Genomic DNA, 20,598 nt, shown 5'->3' on the forward strand with positions numbered 1-20,598 from the left:
ATTGCAGAATTTATACGTTTCAGAAAATACTTGCTAATGCAAAGCCTGCTAAGTTAGCAACTTTCTAAGTATATAAGACCACTACTGATTTTTATTCCTAATTTTGGGTGTTTATCCCTGATTCTTGAGCTAAGAGAATGGGAAGGGCAAGTTTACTGAACTGCATGTTACTCATACCAGTGAGCTGAAATACACGTCTAGGTCATTATTTGTGTATGTGTGCATTCATTTGATAGTAAGTAAATATCTGATGACTATGTAGTCATACAATGTGCTGTAATTGATGGTCATGTTTGTGTGTTTATTTGTATGTATAATCACTTGGTTTATGCATCCCAGAGTAATTTTGGTGTACAGGAAGGAATTGATTGTAGTAAATAGGAGCAACATCATATGAGACATGATCTTTAGCTATGACCCTTTGTTTCCTTGTTTTGTTGAATATTGACAGTGTGTTTATTATTTACCTGTGAATAAATTATCCATTTGCAGTTCATGAGTTTAATGTTAATTATTTAGATATGAATATATTTTTAATTTAGATTTTTTTTTGCAGGCACAAAGATGTGAAATGTATTGTATTCGGGCTACAACAATTTGTCTGCCAGTTAGTACAAATAAGTAAGGCTGTGAGCTGTTTCTGAGCATTTTCCTGTAGCACAGTTTTAGTCCCTCAGCCTTCATTTGTCATCTGTGTGATCACTTCACTAGAGAGTACTGCTGGGCTACTCCTCAAAAGGGATACTTGTGTCCATTGGGCTATCTCAGGCAGTTTGCAAATGCTTTATACATTTGACTTTTGAGTTCCTGCCCCCCCTCACATAGCTGCTAATTAGTGTTTTACTATGTGTCATTTGGCTATGAATCCCAGCAGTTCTCTTTAGTTTAATGGGTTGTCAGATGTATTTTTAGTAAATGGGGGGGTTCCAGGGAAGAGAAGTTTACTGTTGTTCATATCCTGAGTCTGTTTACAGTATGAGAATATCTTGTTTTGTTTAGTAAATGGCCACTGTAAAATTTGAAATATGTTTTAAATTGGATCCATATCTCTGACCAGTGCAACATGGGTCCAAGTTGTTTTTCTTAAATTTGTGTAATGAGACTCATTCTCTTTTTATAGTGAGGAATAAATGTTGTTGTGCCATTTTCCTACCACCGTTGTATTATTAGGTAACAACTTAATTTGTTACACTGTGGCATATTAACACTTCATCCAAATCATAATTCTTGAGCATGACAAATTTTGGATATTCTCTGTGTTTTGCATGTGCCAGTATATGTAATATATAAAATAGATCATCAAACCGTGTCACTTATTGTTTTTTTTAATCGAGAAATGTACAGAAATGGTCTGTCCTGTTTAAAATTAGATTGCAGATAAATTGTTACATACGTTCTATACCTACCTGTCCCAACAACTAACTGCTACATCCATATTGTGTGGCAGCAAGAAAGGAAACCTGTTTCCCCCACTGACTATAATACATCAGCATGCATTTCCCATAAAACTTTTTGAAGCATTATTATCCTGCACAGATTGATATATTTTAGTGAACAACATTGCATTACAGGGATTGATGCAATTTTGCATCAAAATCAAGAACAAGATGGCTTTTGTAAGCACTTTTCTGTCATAAGAAGGGTGCTTAATAACCATTAACTACCTTTCAGGACTGTTAAGCACTATTCTCATATTAGAGAAATAACAGCAGCCGCCACAAAACAGTGTCTAAAATATTTCACATCCTTAAGTGTGGCAATATATTTCATGCTCATACACACACACACACACACACACACACACACACACACACACACACACACACACACACACACAGTGTGGTAAAGTAAAATATACTAAATAACTTTTAAACATGTTTACCTCTGTATGCTGTCAGTATGATCAGTATGACAGTGCTGTGTCTGTTACATTTTCAAAGCTGTACAATGTTTTGCATGCCTACTCTCTTTTTCCTCTCTGTAAGTTAAAATACACTGGGGTGCAGCTAAAGGTCCATGTACTACAAAGAATAACTATTTTGATGTGCAGTTCAGCTCTTGACTTTTGCTGACAGCTGTCAAGGTGAATTACTTGAATACATTTCTGAAAAAAAATTGGTTATGATTAGCAAATCGATCACATTGTTTTGAAATGAATGTTATCCCATTTGAAATAGTTGTATTCGGCTGGAGCTAACTGGTTAGTTTACACTGGCTTTGGTCAGAGCGCAGCATGGCTTTATACTAAGTTGTAAAACTGTCCTTCCTATTATTCCTGCATCTGCTGATATTTATCATGAGCCAGTAAAAATGTCGCTCTTTTTCTGTCTTTTTCTGTCTTCCTTTATAAACTTCTAGCATTGTTCTGGTTAAGAGATGTGTACCAATATCATAATTTTGATGTACAAAATTAATTAATGAGTAAACCAAGAAAAAAATCAGTTTTCTCTTTAAGAGATGAGGAAGAAATATGACGTCTATATTAGAACACTGAAGTTTCAAAACTTCGAATGTTCTAATATCGAACCCTATTCAGCGAAAGCTGAAAATATCAAAGCAACAGAAAACCAAATTTTTTCCTAGGGAAAGAATTTGGTTGTTCATTTCTGTTGCTTCGGTATTTTCAGTGCTGTGGTGGAAAGTTATGGGTCGGGTTTAGGTAAGTGTGCGATTGAGTGTGGGTTAGGGTAGTTAGGGTTAGGGTGTGGGTTAGGTATGTGTGCGATTGTGTGGACGTGAGGGTTAGGGCGGGTTAGGTGAGTTAGGGTTAGGGCGCGGGTTAGGTATGTGTGCGATTGTGTGGATGTGAGGATTTGGGCGGGTTAGGTGAGTTAGGGTTAGGGCGCGGGTCAGGTAAGTGTGCAATTGTGTGGATGTGAGGGTTAGGGTGGGGTAGGTGAGTTAGGGTTAGGGCGCAGGTGAGGTGAGTGTGCAATAGTGATGGACCTTAGAGTTAGGGTTTGGGTTAAAGTAAGTGGATAGTTAGTTAGGATTAGGTGTAAGATTTTAGGTGTATGTGTGTGAATTGCTGTTTGTTTGGTGTGCTTGTGTTGTGTGTATGTGTTTTGGAACAGCAAATTTTTTCCTTTGGAAAAAATTTGCTGTTCTGTATGTTCGACGTTTTCAGCTTTCGCTGAATAGAGTTCGATATTAGAACATTCGAAGTTTTGAAACTTCAATGTTGTAATATAGACCCAAAATATGTTCTCCTTGATAAGACCACGAGTTATAGTACTGCCAACATTTAAGATGACAGACCACTAGATGGTGCCAGCATTTAAGATGACAGACCACTATGGTGCCAACATTTAAGATGACAGACCACTAGATGGTGCCATCTGGACCTTATAAGGTCATAATCAAAGTGAGGAAATACTTCTTTCCTAAAGCGTAGCAATCTATCTGTAAATATATTTTCCTGGAAGTGGTCTGTGGAAGTATGATGATTACTTTTAGACAAAGAAGTCCTGCTGAGAGTTTCAAGAATGTGAAGGCAGAGGGAACAAAAAATTATAATGACATTCCAAGAAGCCAGTGATGTTTTATGACTTCTCCTTTCCTTTTATACAAGGTTTTACAAGATAAGAAATCAGTCTGCTGGCAGTTTATACAATCCTTCCAAATCTTACCCTTTAGAATACCATGGCTTAAAATGAGCAAAACATAACATTCTATGAAAACAGCAGAAGAATATAAAAGTGAGTAACCCCTTAAGTTTGACATTTGCAGGTGCATTAAAAGAAAGCTCAAGAAAGACATCTGGGTTTCAACTCTTCCTCATGCAAAGTTGCTTTGGTCTCAGAAACATCACACATAAATACACACACTGTGTATTTATGATCTCTCTCAAAGAATTTCTCACTAACTCATGGCTATGCCCATGCACTTCACCAGTATGATCTATATTAGCAAATACTTTATATTTACTAACCTAACCTCTCATCACATTATCCATATGCCTTTCAACACCAGCCCTCTCTGTACTGTTAGAGTGGGTTTGTATCTTTTTATTTTTATTTCCTAGCATAGTAGACTAGTATATACTGATTGTCATATTTAATCATCATTTTTTAATTTATTTTTATTTTTTACATCACTGGTGTCTCCTCGTGTTATATTGTATCCTATGCATTCACCATCATACTTTATGTATATATGCATTTTTCAATTACATTTGTACAAGTGTTTTATTTGATGTTATTTAACTCTCTGGAACTTTTCTCCTTGAACCTCCACTGAAAATGTTATTACCCATTCGGACATTCTTGTTAAACAATTGTTAATAAAGAAATAAATATACTAAGCATTAGATTAGTATAGCTTGGTGTAAAGGGAATTCTTCAGCATACTGTAAACTCAGGCTTAGTAACTTGTCATGGGACTTGTTCCAAGAATAGATGTTGTTTTCAGAATTTCAAAAGGAACACTTTATAATGACATCCAAACAGGTATGTATTGACATATTGAACTCGGAGCTATTCCTTCTGATAAGGTAACAGGTGCATTGCTAAGAAATATTTTGGAGAAGCCCATAGAAGATTGCATCTTCCTTTTATATTGTTGTAATCAAACACCATTAAATGATACTATAGCTTAATTATATTCCAGGCAGGAAGAAGCATCTCAAAAGGGAGAAACTGCAAAATTGCCAAGTTGTATTAACCATCAGAATGCAGTTGCTATATATAAAAAGTTTCTAATTTAGTGTCATACCTATTCCTCGATTTTTTTCTTTCAGATTTATACCCGCTCCGTAATTGAACCCATTACTCTACCTGCACCAGCTAAGGAGGCTCCTGTGTCTCCTGTGACCTCACTGCCTGACAAGACAAGCACAAGCACTTTGTACAGACATACAGACCGACAGAGAAAAAAGTCAAAGATGACAGATGAAGAGATTTTAGAACGACTAAGTATGTGTTTCTTTTTCTTTTTCCTGCCAAGCACTACATTTCTCCTGAAAAAAAAAAAACATTAATTGATGTGTTTGCTGAGAGCTGAAGCGTGTGACCTGCATACTCACTTTTAGAGTATTAGTACACTTGTGTGAAATGGGAGATTAGCCTTGTGTAGTACCACCACAAGCATTAGTCACTGCAATAGGCTGCATTTCAAGCTGAAATATTAAGTAAGAAGCAGAACACCCTAAAAGCGAGAGCTCATGTCTTATTGGCTGCAACCTGACTAAGCCAGAATCATCTGCGTACCCTAATATTCTTAAGTGCAGTAATACCCATTTTTGATGTTTGCATGGCTAACACCTGTTGTGCTAACTAATGGTTATATGTTCAAAGTATTCAACATTAAAGCTGACTTATAATATTTACCACTCACTGACCATTCGAAGTGTAGGTTTACACATTAAAGCTGACTTATAATATTTACCACTCACTGACCTTTCTAAGTGTAGGTTTACACATTAAAGCTGACATAATATTTACCACTCACTGACCTTTCTAAGTGTAGGTTTACACATTAAAGCTGACTTAAAATATTTACCACTCACTGACCTTTCTAAGTGTAGGTTTACACATTAAAGCTGACTTATAATATTTACCACTCACTGACCTTTCTAAGTGTAGGTTTACACATTAAAGCTGACTTATAATATTTACCACTCGCTGACCTTTCTAAGTGTAGGTTTACACATTAAAGCTGACTTATAATATTTACCACTCGCTGACCTTTCTAAGTGTAGGTTTACACATTAATGCTGACTTATAATATTTACCACTCACTGACCTTTCTAAGTGTAGGTTTACACATTAAAGCTGACATAATATTTACCACTCACTGACCTTTCTAAGTGTAGATTTACACATTAAAGCTGACTTATAATATTTACCACTCGCTGACCTTTCTAAGTGTAGGTTTACACATTAAAGCTGACTTATAATATTTACCACTCACTGACCTTTCTAAGTGTAGGTTTACACATTAAAGCTGACTTATAATATTTACCACTCACTGACCTTTCTAAGTGTAGATTTACACATTAAAGCTGACATAATATTTACCACTCACTGACCATTCTAAGTGTAGGTTTACACATTAACGCTGACATAATATTTGCCACTCACTGACCTTTCTAAGTGTAGGTTTACACTCACTACATTTTCATGCCAATTTCTGGAACTGCAGATAAGAAAATGACAGGCAGATGGTATAGGAAGAGGATACGGGGAAACTGAACAGCTGATTGGTACAGTGGTCTAAGTCCTCCCTGTATTTTACCCAACAGTTGTGGGGAAATGAGAACTGTGACACTGTATTCCAATTAGTTAGTGTGTGTGCCCATCCTTCCTTATCATAAGCATTTGGTGGTGACTCAAAGCATGAGATTGCAAATACAAGTGACAGAAATGAGGTTAATTTGCAGGGTAGCTGTGCTAAGATTCCATGACACAGTGAATAACTTAAAAGTTCACGTGGACCTTGGAGCAAGGTCACTGGTACTTCATCTTGAAAGGAGTGATTTCTGATGGTTTAATCACCTAGTGTGCAATCTCCTGGCTGTCTTGCACCGGACGTACACCAGGTATACCATGATGGGAGAAGAGCCAGATGCAAACCTAGCATGTTTTAGACAGTTGGTATCTCTGAGTTACATGGTAATGTTCTGGGATCTCAAAGGATGTGCTGGAAATGGTAGCTTGAACTAGGGAAGTCAGAGGTATGCTACTTGGTTTGGTACCACCACGATCCTCACTAGGACAACTAGTTTAATAAAAAGATGACTGCGTGGAGGTATAGATGGCTTTATAGGATCTGAAAAAAAAATGCATGAAGTAATAGTAAAAAGGGCAAACAAAGGAGGGAAAAATGCTGGATTATTTTCAACAGTAATACATGAATATATGCTTATATTTTCAAACTGATTAAAATATAAGAGATGAATGCAAGAACAATTCATTGATATATTAAAATCAGAAGAGAAGCTACACAGAAAATATTAATAGTAGATCCTAGAAGACACTCCTTTGTGCTTTAAAGTATTTAAATCTACCTGAGAATTCAGTTCTGTCACAAATAAATAGCTTTTCGAAACAAATAGACAATCTGATAGATTTTTAGCACAGAAATATGTTTTTTGAGTTGTCATATCTATCAAAAAGAATTGTTTTCTTAAATTGATATGGTGCAAGATTGTAAATAGGAAGCAGATTATCTGTATTTAATGGTTGTTACTGAATCACTTCATAAACCACGAGGAAGAATTAAAAGAAATAAATCAATATTTGGTGTGAAAAGGGCAAATTGAATGGTTGTACATGTGCTAAAATTCTGTTTAAATTGTGACTATTTTTGAATTAATTTATCAATAGGTATTTACATCAGGTTTGTACATTTTTTTTGTCAATATTGTCCTTATTTCAGTGTTCAAACTATACAAAAACTTAAGCATATATTGTAAACACAAGGAATGTCTGTACACTAAAATACTTGAAAACAGTACTTATACGCTTTCTTTGGAAAGTAAAAACAGGAAATATAAGCACATAAAATATATTCAATATTAAGTGTTTGTTGTTTGTAAGCAGTCCTTTCACAACCAATATTTTTTATTACAGTAATTAGCTAACTCTGTATACTTTATCCTCCTCTATCTCATCCCTAGCATTTGACATTCATTTGCAAAGCTTATATTAACAGACATGTTTGCAGAATGTCTGCACTCAAAATCAATTGCATATCTTGTCTTTACTGTGGACATACCTAACTACAAGCTTTTGTCAAATTACTTTCCATCTTATCATGTAAATGTATGTGTGACACCCGTGCCCTGGCCCTGCAATCAAGGAGCCTCAATCATCACCACTAACACCAGAGAGGGTGTCTCATATAAGAGGAAAGGATAACAAATACACACAGTAAAGTACATTTTCCCTTAAGTGCACACAAAGATCACAGTCAGTCTGGGGTTGGTTGCTCCCTTGCTCCCCAGGTCCCCAATAAGACTCCCCACTGGCACAGCTATAGGGCCAGATCTCAGCCTAGCTGGCAAGCTAATTTCCAGTACCCTCTCTGTCCCACTAGTGCTTCGTGCCCTTGCCCAGGTAGCTGACACACACACACACACACACACACACACACACACACACACACACACACACACACACACACAAACTTTGAGATAAGTATTTATACAACTTCACAGACACTCCTGGGAAAGGCTGTCACAGATTCTCCAGCTGTGCCCCTTTACCCAGGCTATACAGTAGTAATTACTGCCACCACCAGCTAATAATTATCAGTTACGCAAAGGCCCTTAAAAGGGTGTCCAATTATTGCTGTGCAATATTATTATCCAGTTGGTAAGTGTGACCAATCAGTCTTAAGGCTTATTAGAGTGGTCTTGCCAAATTAACTCTATAAATATGCAATGTACTATCTAGAGCTTAGCTTATCTCTACATAAACCAGCCACAGGTAAGAGGTTTTAAAAATATTTAATAATAAATACTAAAACACAAGACAATACTACTACACCACAGTGCTGTTCAAGAGTTCAGAGATCACACACAAACTCAATATAATTCCGTAGTACAGTTCTGACATGACAGAAAAACACTTAGTCTAATCTTTATAGTCCTAGCTATTTCTACAAGAAAACATGCTTCTAAGATAACTTACTTAAGAAACAGGCAGAGTGCTGATAAGTTGGATATCCAAGATCAAAATGCTTAATAATTTCTGGTTCTCACTGTTTAAATTGAAACCGCAGTTCTGATAAAAACATTACATCATTTGTTTACACTTTCCTGGTTCCTAGGACAAGGCCACACCGAAACTGCATTTATATTCTTTTACACTTAGAGTAATAAAGGACATTCCATGTGTAAATTCTGTCCATTAATTTTAGCCTTAAAACAATAGGCAGGATTCTTATTCCAGACTCATCGACTCCAAATTCTAACTTCAAAGGACATACAAAACATAATTTTAATTTCAAAGAACATTTGAAATGCTTGGCTTAGTTTTCCTTACAGCAGATGGCAATGTTGCTACAATCATTAACTTCACATTTTACAGTGTTTTCTTTCTTTTAAGAAACAAGCCTGTATTTTACATTTATATTTACAAATGATAGAATTATTTATAAAATTCTATCTATCTAGGCTGGCAGCCTTCATGCTTCTCTACCAGTCTTCACATCTCTTCCCCACTGGAGAACTCAAACTAGTTTTTCAAGTGACCCTTGATAAATGCCACTTGAGAGGTTAGGTCTATCTGGGTGTACCTCACCCCATTTCCTGTCTTGAGAGCCCATCTGCATTGGCATTGCTAACCACACTCCGATGCTGCACTGACATATCATATGCTTGCAACCCCAGTCTCCATCTTAGCAACTTAGCATTTTGCTGGCTGGCTCTGTTTAACCATGCTAGGGGGTTGTGATCTGTCATTACAGTGAATTTTCTTCCATACAGATAAGGCTGAAGGTTCTGCAGTGCCCATACTATCGGTAGACCTTCCTTTTCTACCGCTGCATAGCATTCATCCCTGGTTTGGAGCCTACAACTGAGATAAACCACTGGGTGTTCTTCCCCCTTTGAAGAAATTTGGCTAAGTACAGCCCCCACCCCATGGTTTGAAGCATCCACCTGCACAACAAATTCTTTACTGTAATCTGGACTGGCTCACACAGGGGGTCCTCCCAAAGCTTCTTTAAGCTTCTGGAATGCCTGCTCACATGCTAGGGTACACACTACCTTATCTGGCCTGTTCTTTTTTGTCAGTTCTATGTGGGGAGCAGCTATGGTACTATAACTAGGGACTAACTTTCTGTAGTACCCTGCTGTCCCTAAGAATGCCCTCAACTGCTTTTTGGTAACAGGTGCAGGCCATGCCTGAATGGCTTCCACTTTGGCAGGTTCTGGCCTTATCTTACCACTCCCCACTCTATGTCCTAGGTAGGAGACCTCTGCCATACCCACCTGACATTTTCTCAGCTTAATGGTCAACCTTGCCCTCTGTAGTCTGCCTGGCACCTCCCTGACATGCTGAAGGTGCTCTGGCTAGGAATGGCTGTAGATGGCAATATCATCTAGGTAAGCAAGGGCAAACCCTCCTGGTCCTGCTAGGATATTCTCCACCAGCCTCTGGAAAGTCGCTGGGGCATTCTTCATCCCAAAGGGCATCTTTGTGAACTCATACCAGCCAAAAGGAGTCACAAAGGATGGTTTCTCTCTAGCACTGGGAGTCAAGGGCACCTGCCAGTAACCCTTGGTAAGATCAATGGTTGTAAGATACTTAGCCCCACCCAGCTGCTCTAGGGCCACATCTGTCCTAGGCATGGAGTAAGCATCCAACTCTGTGTGACTATTTAATTTCCTGTAGTCCACACAGCACCAAGTGCTGCCATCCTTCTTTGGCACCAGCACCACTGGGGAGGTCCAGGGACTGTTGGGCTCTTGAATCACCCCTAGTTCCAACATCTCCTGTACCTCTTCCCTCAGAGTCTGTCTGACTCTCTCATGCACCCTGTAAAGGGCCTGCCTAATAGGCCTTTGGGGTCCTGTATCCACCTGATGCTGCACCAGGTGGGTGCACCCTGGTTTCCCAGAGAACATGTCCCCAAATTCCTGCAACACTGCTCAGATTTCTCGAACCTGGGTAGGAGATAGCTGCTGGGACATCGCTACCCCTCCCACCGAGGTGTCAGCCCGAGCCTCACTGAGGAGATCAGTCCCCATATCTCCCTCAGACTCCTCCTGCAATCCACTGCAAATGCTCAGCACAAGGGCCTCCCTATCATGGTAAGGTTTCATCATGTTAACATGGTACAATTTGTGCCCCTGCCGTCTGCCTAGCACTTCCACCATATAATTAACATCACTTACCTTTCTTACCACCTTGTAGGGTCCCTGCCAAGGTACTTGCAGTTTGTTGTGTCTGACAGGAATGAGAACCATTACCTGTTGCCCCACAGCATACCCTCTAGCTCAAACATTCCTGTCATACCACATCTTTTTCTGTTATTGGGCTTCTGCCAGCCCGTGAGTTCCCTGAGCCTTGTCCTGAGGTTTAGGACATATGCCACAACAGACTTCCTGTGAGACTCACACTCACCTTCCCACTCATCTCAAATTAAATCTAGAGGTCCCCTCACCCTATGCCCATACAGCAACTCAAAGGGTGAAAAACCTGTGAATTCCTGGGGAACCTCTCTGTAAGTAAACAACAGATGGGACAAATATTTGTCCCATTCCCTCTTAAACTGTTCTGCAAATGCCCGTAGCATGGACTTGATTGTAGAGTTTAACCTCTCAAAAAGACCATTAGTCTGGAGATGATAGAGGGTGGTCTTCATATGCTTCATCCCACAGAACTTCCACAGACAAGCCAGCAGATCTGACATGAAATTGGCACCTCTGTCAGACAGGATTTTTTTTGGGAAACCTACCCTGCTGAAAATCTCTAAAAAAGCATTTGCCACGTCCTCTGCTTCAATGGAGGACAAAGCCACCGCCTCAGGGTATCATGTAGCATAACCCATTACCACTAGGATATAAATTTTCCCTGTGGAACTTGGGGTACTTGGAGCACCCATAATATCCATAGCTACCCTCTGAAATGGCTCCTCAATCACAGGCAAAGGCATCAAAGGAGCTCTCACCTTGTCTCCTGCCTTGCCTACCTTTTAGCACTGCTCACAGGTCCTGCAGTACCCTGTTACATCTCTGGAAATTCCAGGCCAATAGAAGATCTGTATTATATGCCTCTTTGTACACTTTATGCCCATATGACCTGCAAAGGGAATATCATGGGCTATGGCTAGAAGCGCCAGAAGGTAGGCTCTAGGCACTACCAGCTGCTGTACTCTCTCACCTTCTAGCCCTCCCTCAGGGGTCCACTCTCTGTATAGTAACCCTTTATCCCAGTATACAGATTCCCCCTTTCCTTGAGAATCAGGTGCCTCCCTAGCTACCTCCCTCAGGCCTTGCAATGTGGGGTCTGAGAACTGAGCCTGTCTCAACCCTCTCCTTGTAACCCTTCCCAGCTCCTCTTCCACAGGAAGTCTGGCATCCTCTGACAGTAGTGCCTCACTGTCAGCCTGGATACTACTACTCACCTCTACCTTTGCAGTTACCCTGTCCAAGGGAACATCACTACCCACAAGCAGCTGTGGCTCACATTCAGTTTCACTGCTACCGAGTAGCTCCCTCCCTGAAGTAACCACCTCACCAGTCCTGGCTGCAGGTATGCAGTCTGTGTGGGTCTTCACCAGGCTACCAGACCCACATGCTTGTCTCCTAGCCTGACCGTGTATAACTGCATAAGTACATGGTACTGCCTCATCCAAATCCTTCCCTCTCAGGACATCTGCAGGATGGTAGTTCCAGACCTCTGTTGTCTCAAGACAACCTACTATTGGCATTTTGTCTTCCCCACTTACTGGCTCCCTCACCTTTGGTTCCCCACCTTGCCTCCATGGACACTTGTATGCCAAGTGGCCCCACTGGTTGCATTCAAAACATTTAACCATAGCTCCTGGGCATGTACCTGGACTAGTGGCTGCCCCTGCTACTGGCAGATTCTGTTGGGGCAGTCTGTGCTGCCCACCATGGGTTCCTTTAGATCCATGAGCAGTACTGGGGGTCCCCTTCCTGTGCAGGGCTGCCCTGCATGCCAGATATAGGTCTCCCTTCTTCCCCAACTCATCTGAAGTAGCACATTGTCTATTAGCTAACCAGATCCTCATGTCCTCAGGCAAAGTGCTAAGGGCTTGCTTCCTCACCAAAAGGTCTGCCAAGTCTTCAAAAGTGGTGACCTGACATCCACTCACCCAGCTATGAAAATAAGTGCTCAGTTCAGCAACATATTTACATACATTTTTATCCACCGTGCATCTATGCTCACAAAACTTTTCCCTGTACATTTCAGGTGTTAGCTTAAAACATTCTAAAAGATATTTTTTACAGCAGTATATTCAAAACAGACAGAATCAGGCATTTTTGATAAAAAAGTTACAGCTTTCCCATGGAGTAAGGAGGTCAGGAACTGTACCCAGAGCCTTTGGTCAACACTATACTGTTTGCATACCCTCTCAAACATATGAATGAAACTATCAAAATTATCCCCCTCTTTAAATTGCGGAAGAAATTTACTGACCAGTTGTGCTTCCGGGGTCCAGTTATTCCCTTCCCCATTTCCTCCATGACTCTGGTGAAGAGTCAGCATTTCCCTCTTATGCCTCCTCTGACGCTCTTTGTCTTTGGCTTCTATCTCCAAACACCTGGCCTCCAACTCAAGTCTCTTTAGCTCCAGCTGAATTTTTGAGTCCACTGCAGAAAGGTTGAGCTGTCCATTCTCTGAGGACCTTGTATCTCCACTGCCAGTCTGATTGTCCATCGCAGAAAGGTTGAGCTGTCAATTCTCCGAGGATATTGTATCTCCACTGCCAGTCTGATTGTCCTCCTGGATGCTGTTTTCTGATGCAGCTGTAACCAAGGCTGCAATCAAGTCTGCTTTAGTCAGGTTTCCATACACCAGTCCCCTAGCCTGGCACATCTCCACCAGCTGGCTCCTTGTCAGCTTTCCATACTCCTTGGCTGACATGCTGCCTGCTCACCCTGACTAACTAAGCTAACAAAAAAAATAAAACAATTGTGATCTGAACTCTGAGTATTCACTTGTGGTTTGCAGTGGTGGGATCCACTTCATGTGACACCCGTGCCCTGGCCCAGCAATCAAGGAGCCTCAATCCTCACCACTAACACCAGAGAGGGCGTCTCATATAAGAGGAAGGATAACAAATACACACAGTAAAGTACAATTTCCCTTAAGTGCACACAAAGATCACAGTCAGTCTGGGGCTGGCTGCTCCCTTGCTCTCCAGGTCCCCAATAAGACTCCCCACTGGCACAGCTATAGGATCCAGATCTCAGCCTAGCTGACAAGCTAACCTCCAGTACCCTCTCTGTCCAACCAGTGCTTCATGCCCTTATCCAAGTACCTGACATACACACACCCACACATACACTTTGAGATAAGTATTAATAAAACTTTACAGACACTCCTGGGAAAGGCTGACACAGATTCTCCAGCTGTGCCACTTTACCCAGGCTATATGGTAGCAATTACTGCCACCACCAGATAATAATTATCAGCTACCCAAAGGCCCTTCAAAGAGTGTCCAATTATTACTGTGCAATATTATTATCCAATTGGTAAGTGTGACCAATCCGTCTTAAGGCTTATTAGAGTGGCCTTGTACAATAAACTCTATAAATATGCAATGTACCCTAGAGCTTAGCTTATCTCTACATAAACCAACCACAGTTAAGAGGTTTTAAAAATATTTAATAATAAATACTAAAACCCAAGATAATACTTCTACACCACAGTGCTGTTCAAGAGTTCAGAGATCACACAGAAACTCAAAATAATTCTGTAGTACAGTTCTGACATAACAGAAAAACACTTGGTCTAATCTTTATAGTCCTAGCTATTTCTACAAGAAAACATACTTCTAAGATAACTTACTTAAGACACAGGCAGAGTGCTGATAAGTTGGATATCCAAGATGAAAATGCTTAATAATTTCTGGTTCTCACTTTTTAAATTGAAACTGCAGTTCTGATAAAATTTTACATCATTTCTTTACACTTTCCTAGTTCCCAGGCCACACCGAAACTGCATTTACATTCTTTTACACTTAGAGCAATAAAGGACATTCCACATGTAAATTCTGGTCATTAACTTTAGCCTTAAAACAATAGGCAGGATGCTTACTCCAGACTCATTGACTCCAAATTCTAACTTCAAAGGACATACAAAACATAATTTTAATTTCAAAGAACGTTTGAAATGCTTTGGCTTAGTTTTCCTTACAGCAGATGGCAGTGTTGCTACAATATTGAAGTTCACATTTTACAGTGTTTTCTTTCATTTAAGAAACAAGCCTGTATTTTACATTTATATTTACAAATGACAGAATTATCTATAAAATTCTATCTGGCTCAGCTGGCAGCCTTCACGCTTCTCTATCAGTCTTCACAGTATGTACTATTTTATTTTATTTATTTAACATTTGTTTACTGAAAAAGTCTGACTTGGAAAGAAGCCAATTTTCAGTGGAGGCCTGGGGAGAAACACTCAAGATAAATGGCTTTGAAACGTGGGAGGAAACTGAAACACCCAGAGGAAACCCACATGAATGCAGGAAGGACATGCAGACTCCACACAGAAGGCACCCCAGCCAATAATCAAACCTGAGAACCTCTTGCTTTGAGGCAACAATGCTAAAGCTGCACCACTGTGCTGTCCAAAAAGTGTTGTCATCTGGGAGATTTGCTGTCACACTGATATCCTCAAGGTTTTCCATAAATCCATTGCTGCTAGGCGGGATCACATTTTTTTGAACTAGGCTTGTCAACAGAGCAAGCGTTACCCTGGAGAGCTACCTTAAAATCATTCTTTGTACTATATTTCGGTGTCTGGTACTAGGCAAGCACAAATATCAATCAGTTTTCCTAGTGGTATGGATATAGTTTTAGAAGTCTGCATTGCTGCATTTAATGTGACAACATCTCTAACTGTATGACAATGAAAATCCACAACCCATTCCTTCTAGTATATCTTGCTGAGTCCTATGTTCGACATGGTGTACCACCATAATGCCAGGTTCAGACCTTAAATCTGCTTAGAACGATTAAAGAACGTTACCTTCCCCAAGACAGGTTGCGTAGTCCTTTGATAAGCCTCTGTTGTTAGTCCAATTGTTTTGCCTGACATAATAGAGAATCTACAGTACAAACTTCCCATAACTACTTAAGTGAAAAAACCTGAACATACATATCTTGAAAAAGCAGAGCATCCAATGCCCCTTTCATTAGTTATGGTAAATAGGACTTTCCCCTGCAACTTCTGCCTTCTGTTCATACATACAAATTTCGTCACTTTTTTTTTTTTGCAACCAAGGCTTAACACTTCAATGTAGTACATTTTTTTTAAAGAATAAACATCTTTATTAAAGTATCACTTGTGACATAGGCAATTATACAGTTATATAAATGAAAACAAACCATACTGCCATATTTTCAGTTGCAAACATTATACATCAGTTATAATCTATCCAGTCGGTCAAATATTACATAGCTCATTCAGTTCCTTACTTCCCTTAAAGCTTATTCATCCTGCAAAACAGTATTCTGCATGTATTGTTCACATTTTTCTATGTAATTGTTCCAACCCTTTTCTAAAAATCCCACTTCCAGTTGTATTTCAGTTACTATATTCACTACTTCTGGTACAGCTGGCTTAGACTTTGATTTCTGTCTTCTAGTGTTTGTATTTTTTTTTAGCAGACACAACAATTAAACTTGACAAGACCTTACTGTGTCTATGCAATTCCGATTCTGTATCACAGCTAAAAAAAACAATCATTTCCTTATTTACACCAATTTGCTCACCCAGTATTTCTGATAAAGTAGTCTGCTGGGAATTTTTAAAGTCTGCCAACTCATTACACTCCCAAAAATATTTTCCCAATTACCTCTTTCTTCCCAATAAGAATTCCATAATTTTCAGTCTAGCTGAAGAAAAATTATTTGGATTCTGCTTGCGGGGTATAATGATATCTATGCAAACAATTGCAAGCAACGATCCTAAATCTTGTAGACTTTGCTGCATGTCTGGGTGCCATACATATACCCCCATTGCTTCATTGTGAATTGCTTATCCAGTCTCTCTTGTCAGTCTTCTCTAGCCTGCTGTGATTGATTCCTGTAAATAACATGCAATATTTTATATATCCTACTAATTATCTTTTTTTTTTAAAGCAGCTTCTGTTCTAGATCCATCTAAAAAACGTTACCAGTGCTGGTCTTTCACTTAAGATTCCCCTATTTCTTTCTCTTTGCCTATACTCTGATATCAGTCATTGGTAGGGAAGGCAATCTGTAGCCTACAGTCCAAATTAATTTTTGTCCCCTTCCCATTCTATTACCTTTCCCCCTCTAATTATTTGCTCCCAGCACCTTGGTTCCTTTAGCAGTTTTCTCTATTAAATTTGAGCCCTCTCTTTTCTATTCTCTGCATCTAGTCATCCCTACCAGCAGAGTCTCCTTTCTCCATCCCAGTGTTGGCTTAGTTTTTAGTATCCTTTCTGCTACTTTATGAATAGACAATTCTTTCTCTATGGTTATTGTTATTCTCCTTAAGCATCAACATCCAAAATCCCAGTCTCTCCTTGTTTCTTGAGCATCCTCCCTGTTTCATCACCATCCCTTTCCACTTTGAATTAGAACTTTTTGCTTATGTTATGTATAGGAGCTTTAACAGTGTAGCTCTGAAATATCCCTTCAAACCAAGTAATCCCAAACCACCTTGTTCTGTTGGAAGGATCATCTTTTCCCACTTGACAATCCCCCTCTTCCTCTGACAGATAAATCCTTCAACTCTTTATTAATTGTTATCCACAACTTCTCCTCTGGTTGATTAAAATATGCCTGACCCGTGTATAAAACTAAACAGACTGCAAACATTTTCATTGCTTGTATCTAGCTATCCATATCCATAAAACAGGGCTTCCAGTTTCTCAGTTGTTTTTATTATTTCCCCACATATAGCTGCCAATGTAGTACATTCCTTATCACAAAGTATAACAGAGGAGCAAAACTATTTTCACCATATTAATTCTTTAAATAAAAGGTATCCCCATTTTCTGTGATATATGAGTCCATACCAAAATGTATCCAAAATAGGTAGACAGTTTAAGTCCAATATCTTAACCAGAGAGCATGCCTTTAGTTCATAACAAAAAGAGTTTTGGTTTCTGATCTTTAAAGGCCTCTACCACAATATTTACTGGAAGCAGCTTTGTCTGCACAGCACTCTCCTTTAAAACAGAAAATGCAGCAAACCTTAGCAGTGCTGTGTTTATTCTCTTTAAGAGTACTTTTGGATTTCTGGTCAGTGTTCTACATACATCTGCGGAAAATAAATAGGATGATTCTGATTCTACAGCCCCACCTCACCAACCATGTATTATCTCTCCTTGGTAGCACCTTGTTCAAGGATTAATTTTCTAGTACAAATAAAATGGAAGACATGGGGTAACCCTGCATGGTTCTTCTGAAATTGGGAAGCTCTCTGACAGCAGATTATTTGTTAGCATTTGGTAAATAAAACCTTCCCTCCATTAATAAAGTCTGCTAGTGTCCAAAGAGTAGTCACAGCCTTCCAGAGGTAGACCCAACTTACAGAACTGAAAGCTTTTCAAAGTGTTTTAGTAGGACTACTGCTAGGTCCACCTCTGATTGTTCTGCCTGCATCTTTGTAATCAATGAACATAGAAAGTCAGTGATACTTCTCTTTGACACAAACTCTGTCTACACATCCATAATGCTTGTTGAAAATAAGGCCTTGCTGTCCAGTACCTGGAATGTGAACCTGTAATTTTACATCAATTTTAACACAGCCATGGACCAATAACTGTTACCTTTGCCAGATCTTTCCCTGGTTTTGGAGTCACATTAATGGTAAATAACAAATAATAAGTAGTTTGATTATAACTGCATCCTCTGAGCCCTAAGCCAGTCTTTCCTTATTCTGATAATACAATTGTAGGGAGAAAATCAAGTCCTAAGATCTTCCATCTATTAGTATTAATAATAACCATGTGCCAATGCTCAGTTATAGCCACAACCAGTCACTTTCTGTCTGACCCTTATCCAGCTGAGGTATCTGTATACCTCTTACCATTTGACTCAGATCTTTCTACCAGTTCTCTATAAATATCACACAAATTATTAATGAGCCACAGTTAGTAAGTTGTCACCAAAAATGATGCAGATAATCTGCCTCTCTCTTTCAAGCATTTCTGAGATCCCTGCTGGGTGCTAACCCTATCCCTTTTCCTACTATGACTTAAACCATAAATCTACACATTACGTTACTAAAAATCATTTCCCTAACACTGACACTATTCAGACAGAGCATGACTGAAAGTTTGTGGTCTGCTTTTATTCATCCTATCAGAAAAGAAGACAGTTTGCTTCCTTTATCAATTAGGATTGTTTTGCCGATTTTAGTTTCAGGTAAGTTTGTTGTTGATATGCAGCCAATGGCATAGTGAGGGCTGATGTTTCTGTCTCTTGAGCATTCCTAATACACTTTTACATATATGTATAGATAAATGGACAGAACTGCAACACTGCACATGGATTATTTTCAAAAGTTCAGTTCAATATAGTCTCCTTTCAGTCAACAGCATTAACATTTCTTCATAGAGACTGCACAGTGTCTTTCACAAAGCTGTCAACAAACATACACAGAATATAGAGATACCATACATTTCAGGTTTCAGACACACCTTATATGCACACTCACTCACACACAAGACTAATTTCAAGCAGAATTAGCTCAGCAATTCAACATTTTAGCATAAGTCTTGGGTTTCAGCTTGCATCAGCACATATAATTGTATTTATTTTTTAATAAAAGTGATCTGAAAATATATTGTATTCAGTATGTCATTGCTACAGTCTAAGTCTTAACATCAATGAGTGTGACTTTTTTACTAAGTAAAAATGTACCACATACTCGTCTTGCATAACTGTTAATCACTCTCACACATAAAACCTGCAGTTAGCACATGGCTGTCATCCCCTGGATAGAGACCCTGTTGGTTTTTGTATTGGAAATCAACATAAGCGGGTGCTTCATTGAAACATAATAGATAGACAGCCATCATTTCCCTGTCTGATGAAACCTTGCTGCATTCCAGGTAGTTTGACAGGTAAAGTGATGAAGTGTTAGCAGTTTTAATGGGATATGGAAGTGGTACTTGTTGACTGACACTGGTCCATCTTGTCATCTCATTTATACTTTTCCCAAAGTTCTTTTTGGCAGATACCAATTTATGTACAAAAGGGGACAACCTTCTTTAACATTTGTAAAGGTATAATCAAACTGGAATGCATGCTTCAACATAGAAATTGATAAGATCACGAGTGTCAACTATATGATTTTGTTGCTCAGTATATAAAGTAAAGCATTCTGCTTTTGTTAATGCATAATAGTACATAAATGAAGTTTGTGTGTGTGTGTGTGTGTGTGTGTGTGTGTGTGTGTGTGTGTGTGTGTGTGTGTGTGTGTGTGCGTGTTTGTGTGTGACTACCTGTTTTTGTGGGTTATCCAAGTTGCTTTTTTGATACTTTTGTGGGTAGCGAAAGATAAAGTGAAACTTTATTTTTATATTAAATAACAATCTAATAATGTAGTATGCATATATTAAGTTTTTTAAACAGTTGAATATGCCATCTGATTAGCCTACCTTAAATACGCTGTGTAATTTTAGTATGTTTTTAGTGTATTTGTTATATACAGCTGAGGATGGGGATTGCTGAAACCAGTTATTTCTTTGCTGTCTTGTTCTGTTAAATATATTAATTTTCCCCCAAAACAAAAGTGCTGAAGCACTTTTTTTGTTTTGTTTTGTGAGGATTTAAAATGTCACTAACCAAATTCTGAGAGCTATCTTATTGTAGCTCTGGACACCTGGAAGAAAAGGGAAGTAAAGAAAATTGCAAGGGAAGCAGATCCTGAAACTTAATAGGTTGCTTCAGAAAAATTAGAAAACTGCTTTATC

At 39.0% G+C, this 20,598-nt stretch overlaps 1 protein-coding gene across 4 annotated transcripts in view; it reads left to right on the top strand.

Moving 5' to 3' along the window:
- LOC122815412 (serine/threonine-protein kinase PAK 3) overlaps positions 1–20,598 on the top strand; it is a 1,296,647-nt gene that overhangs the window by 1,010,445 nt on the left and 265,604 nt on the right. For all 4 annotated transcript variants that reach the window (XM_044087883.1, XM_044087885.1, XM_044087884.1 and 1 more), the window contains one exon: positions 4,739–4,913. In XM_044087883.1, the coding sequence (XP_043943818.1) occupies positions 4,739–4,913 (175 nt within the window). The remainder of the gene's footprint in view (positions 1–4,738; positions 4,914–20,598) is intronic.

This window comes from Protopterus annectens, chromosome 11.part0 (assembly GCF_019279795.1).
Source record: "Protopterus annectens isolate FY-2018-M chromosome 11.part0, PAN1.0, whole genome shotgun sequence".
Taxonomy (NCBI): domain Eukaryota; kingdom Metazoa; phylum Chordata; order Ceratodontiformes; family Protopteridae; genus Protopterus; species Protopterus annectens.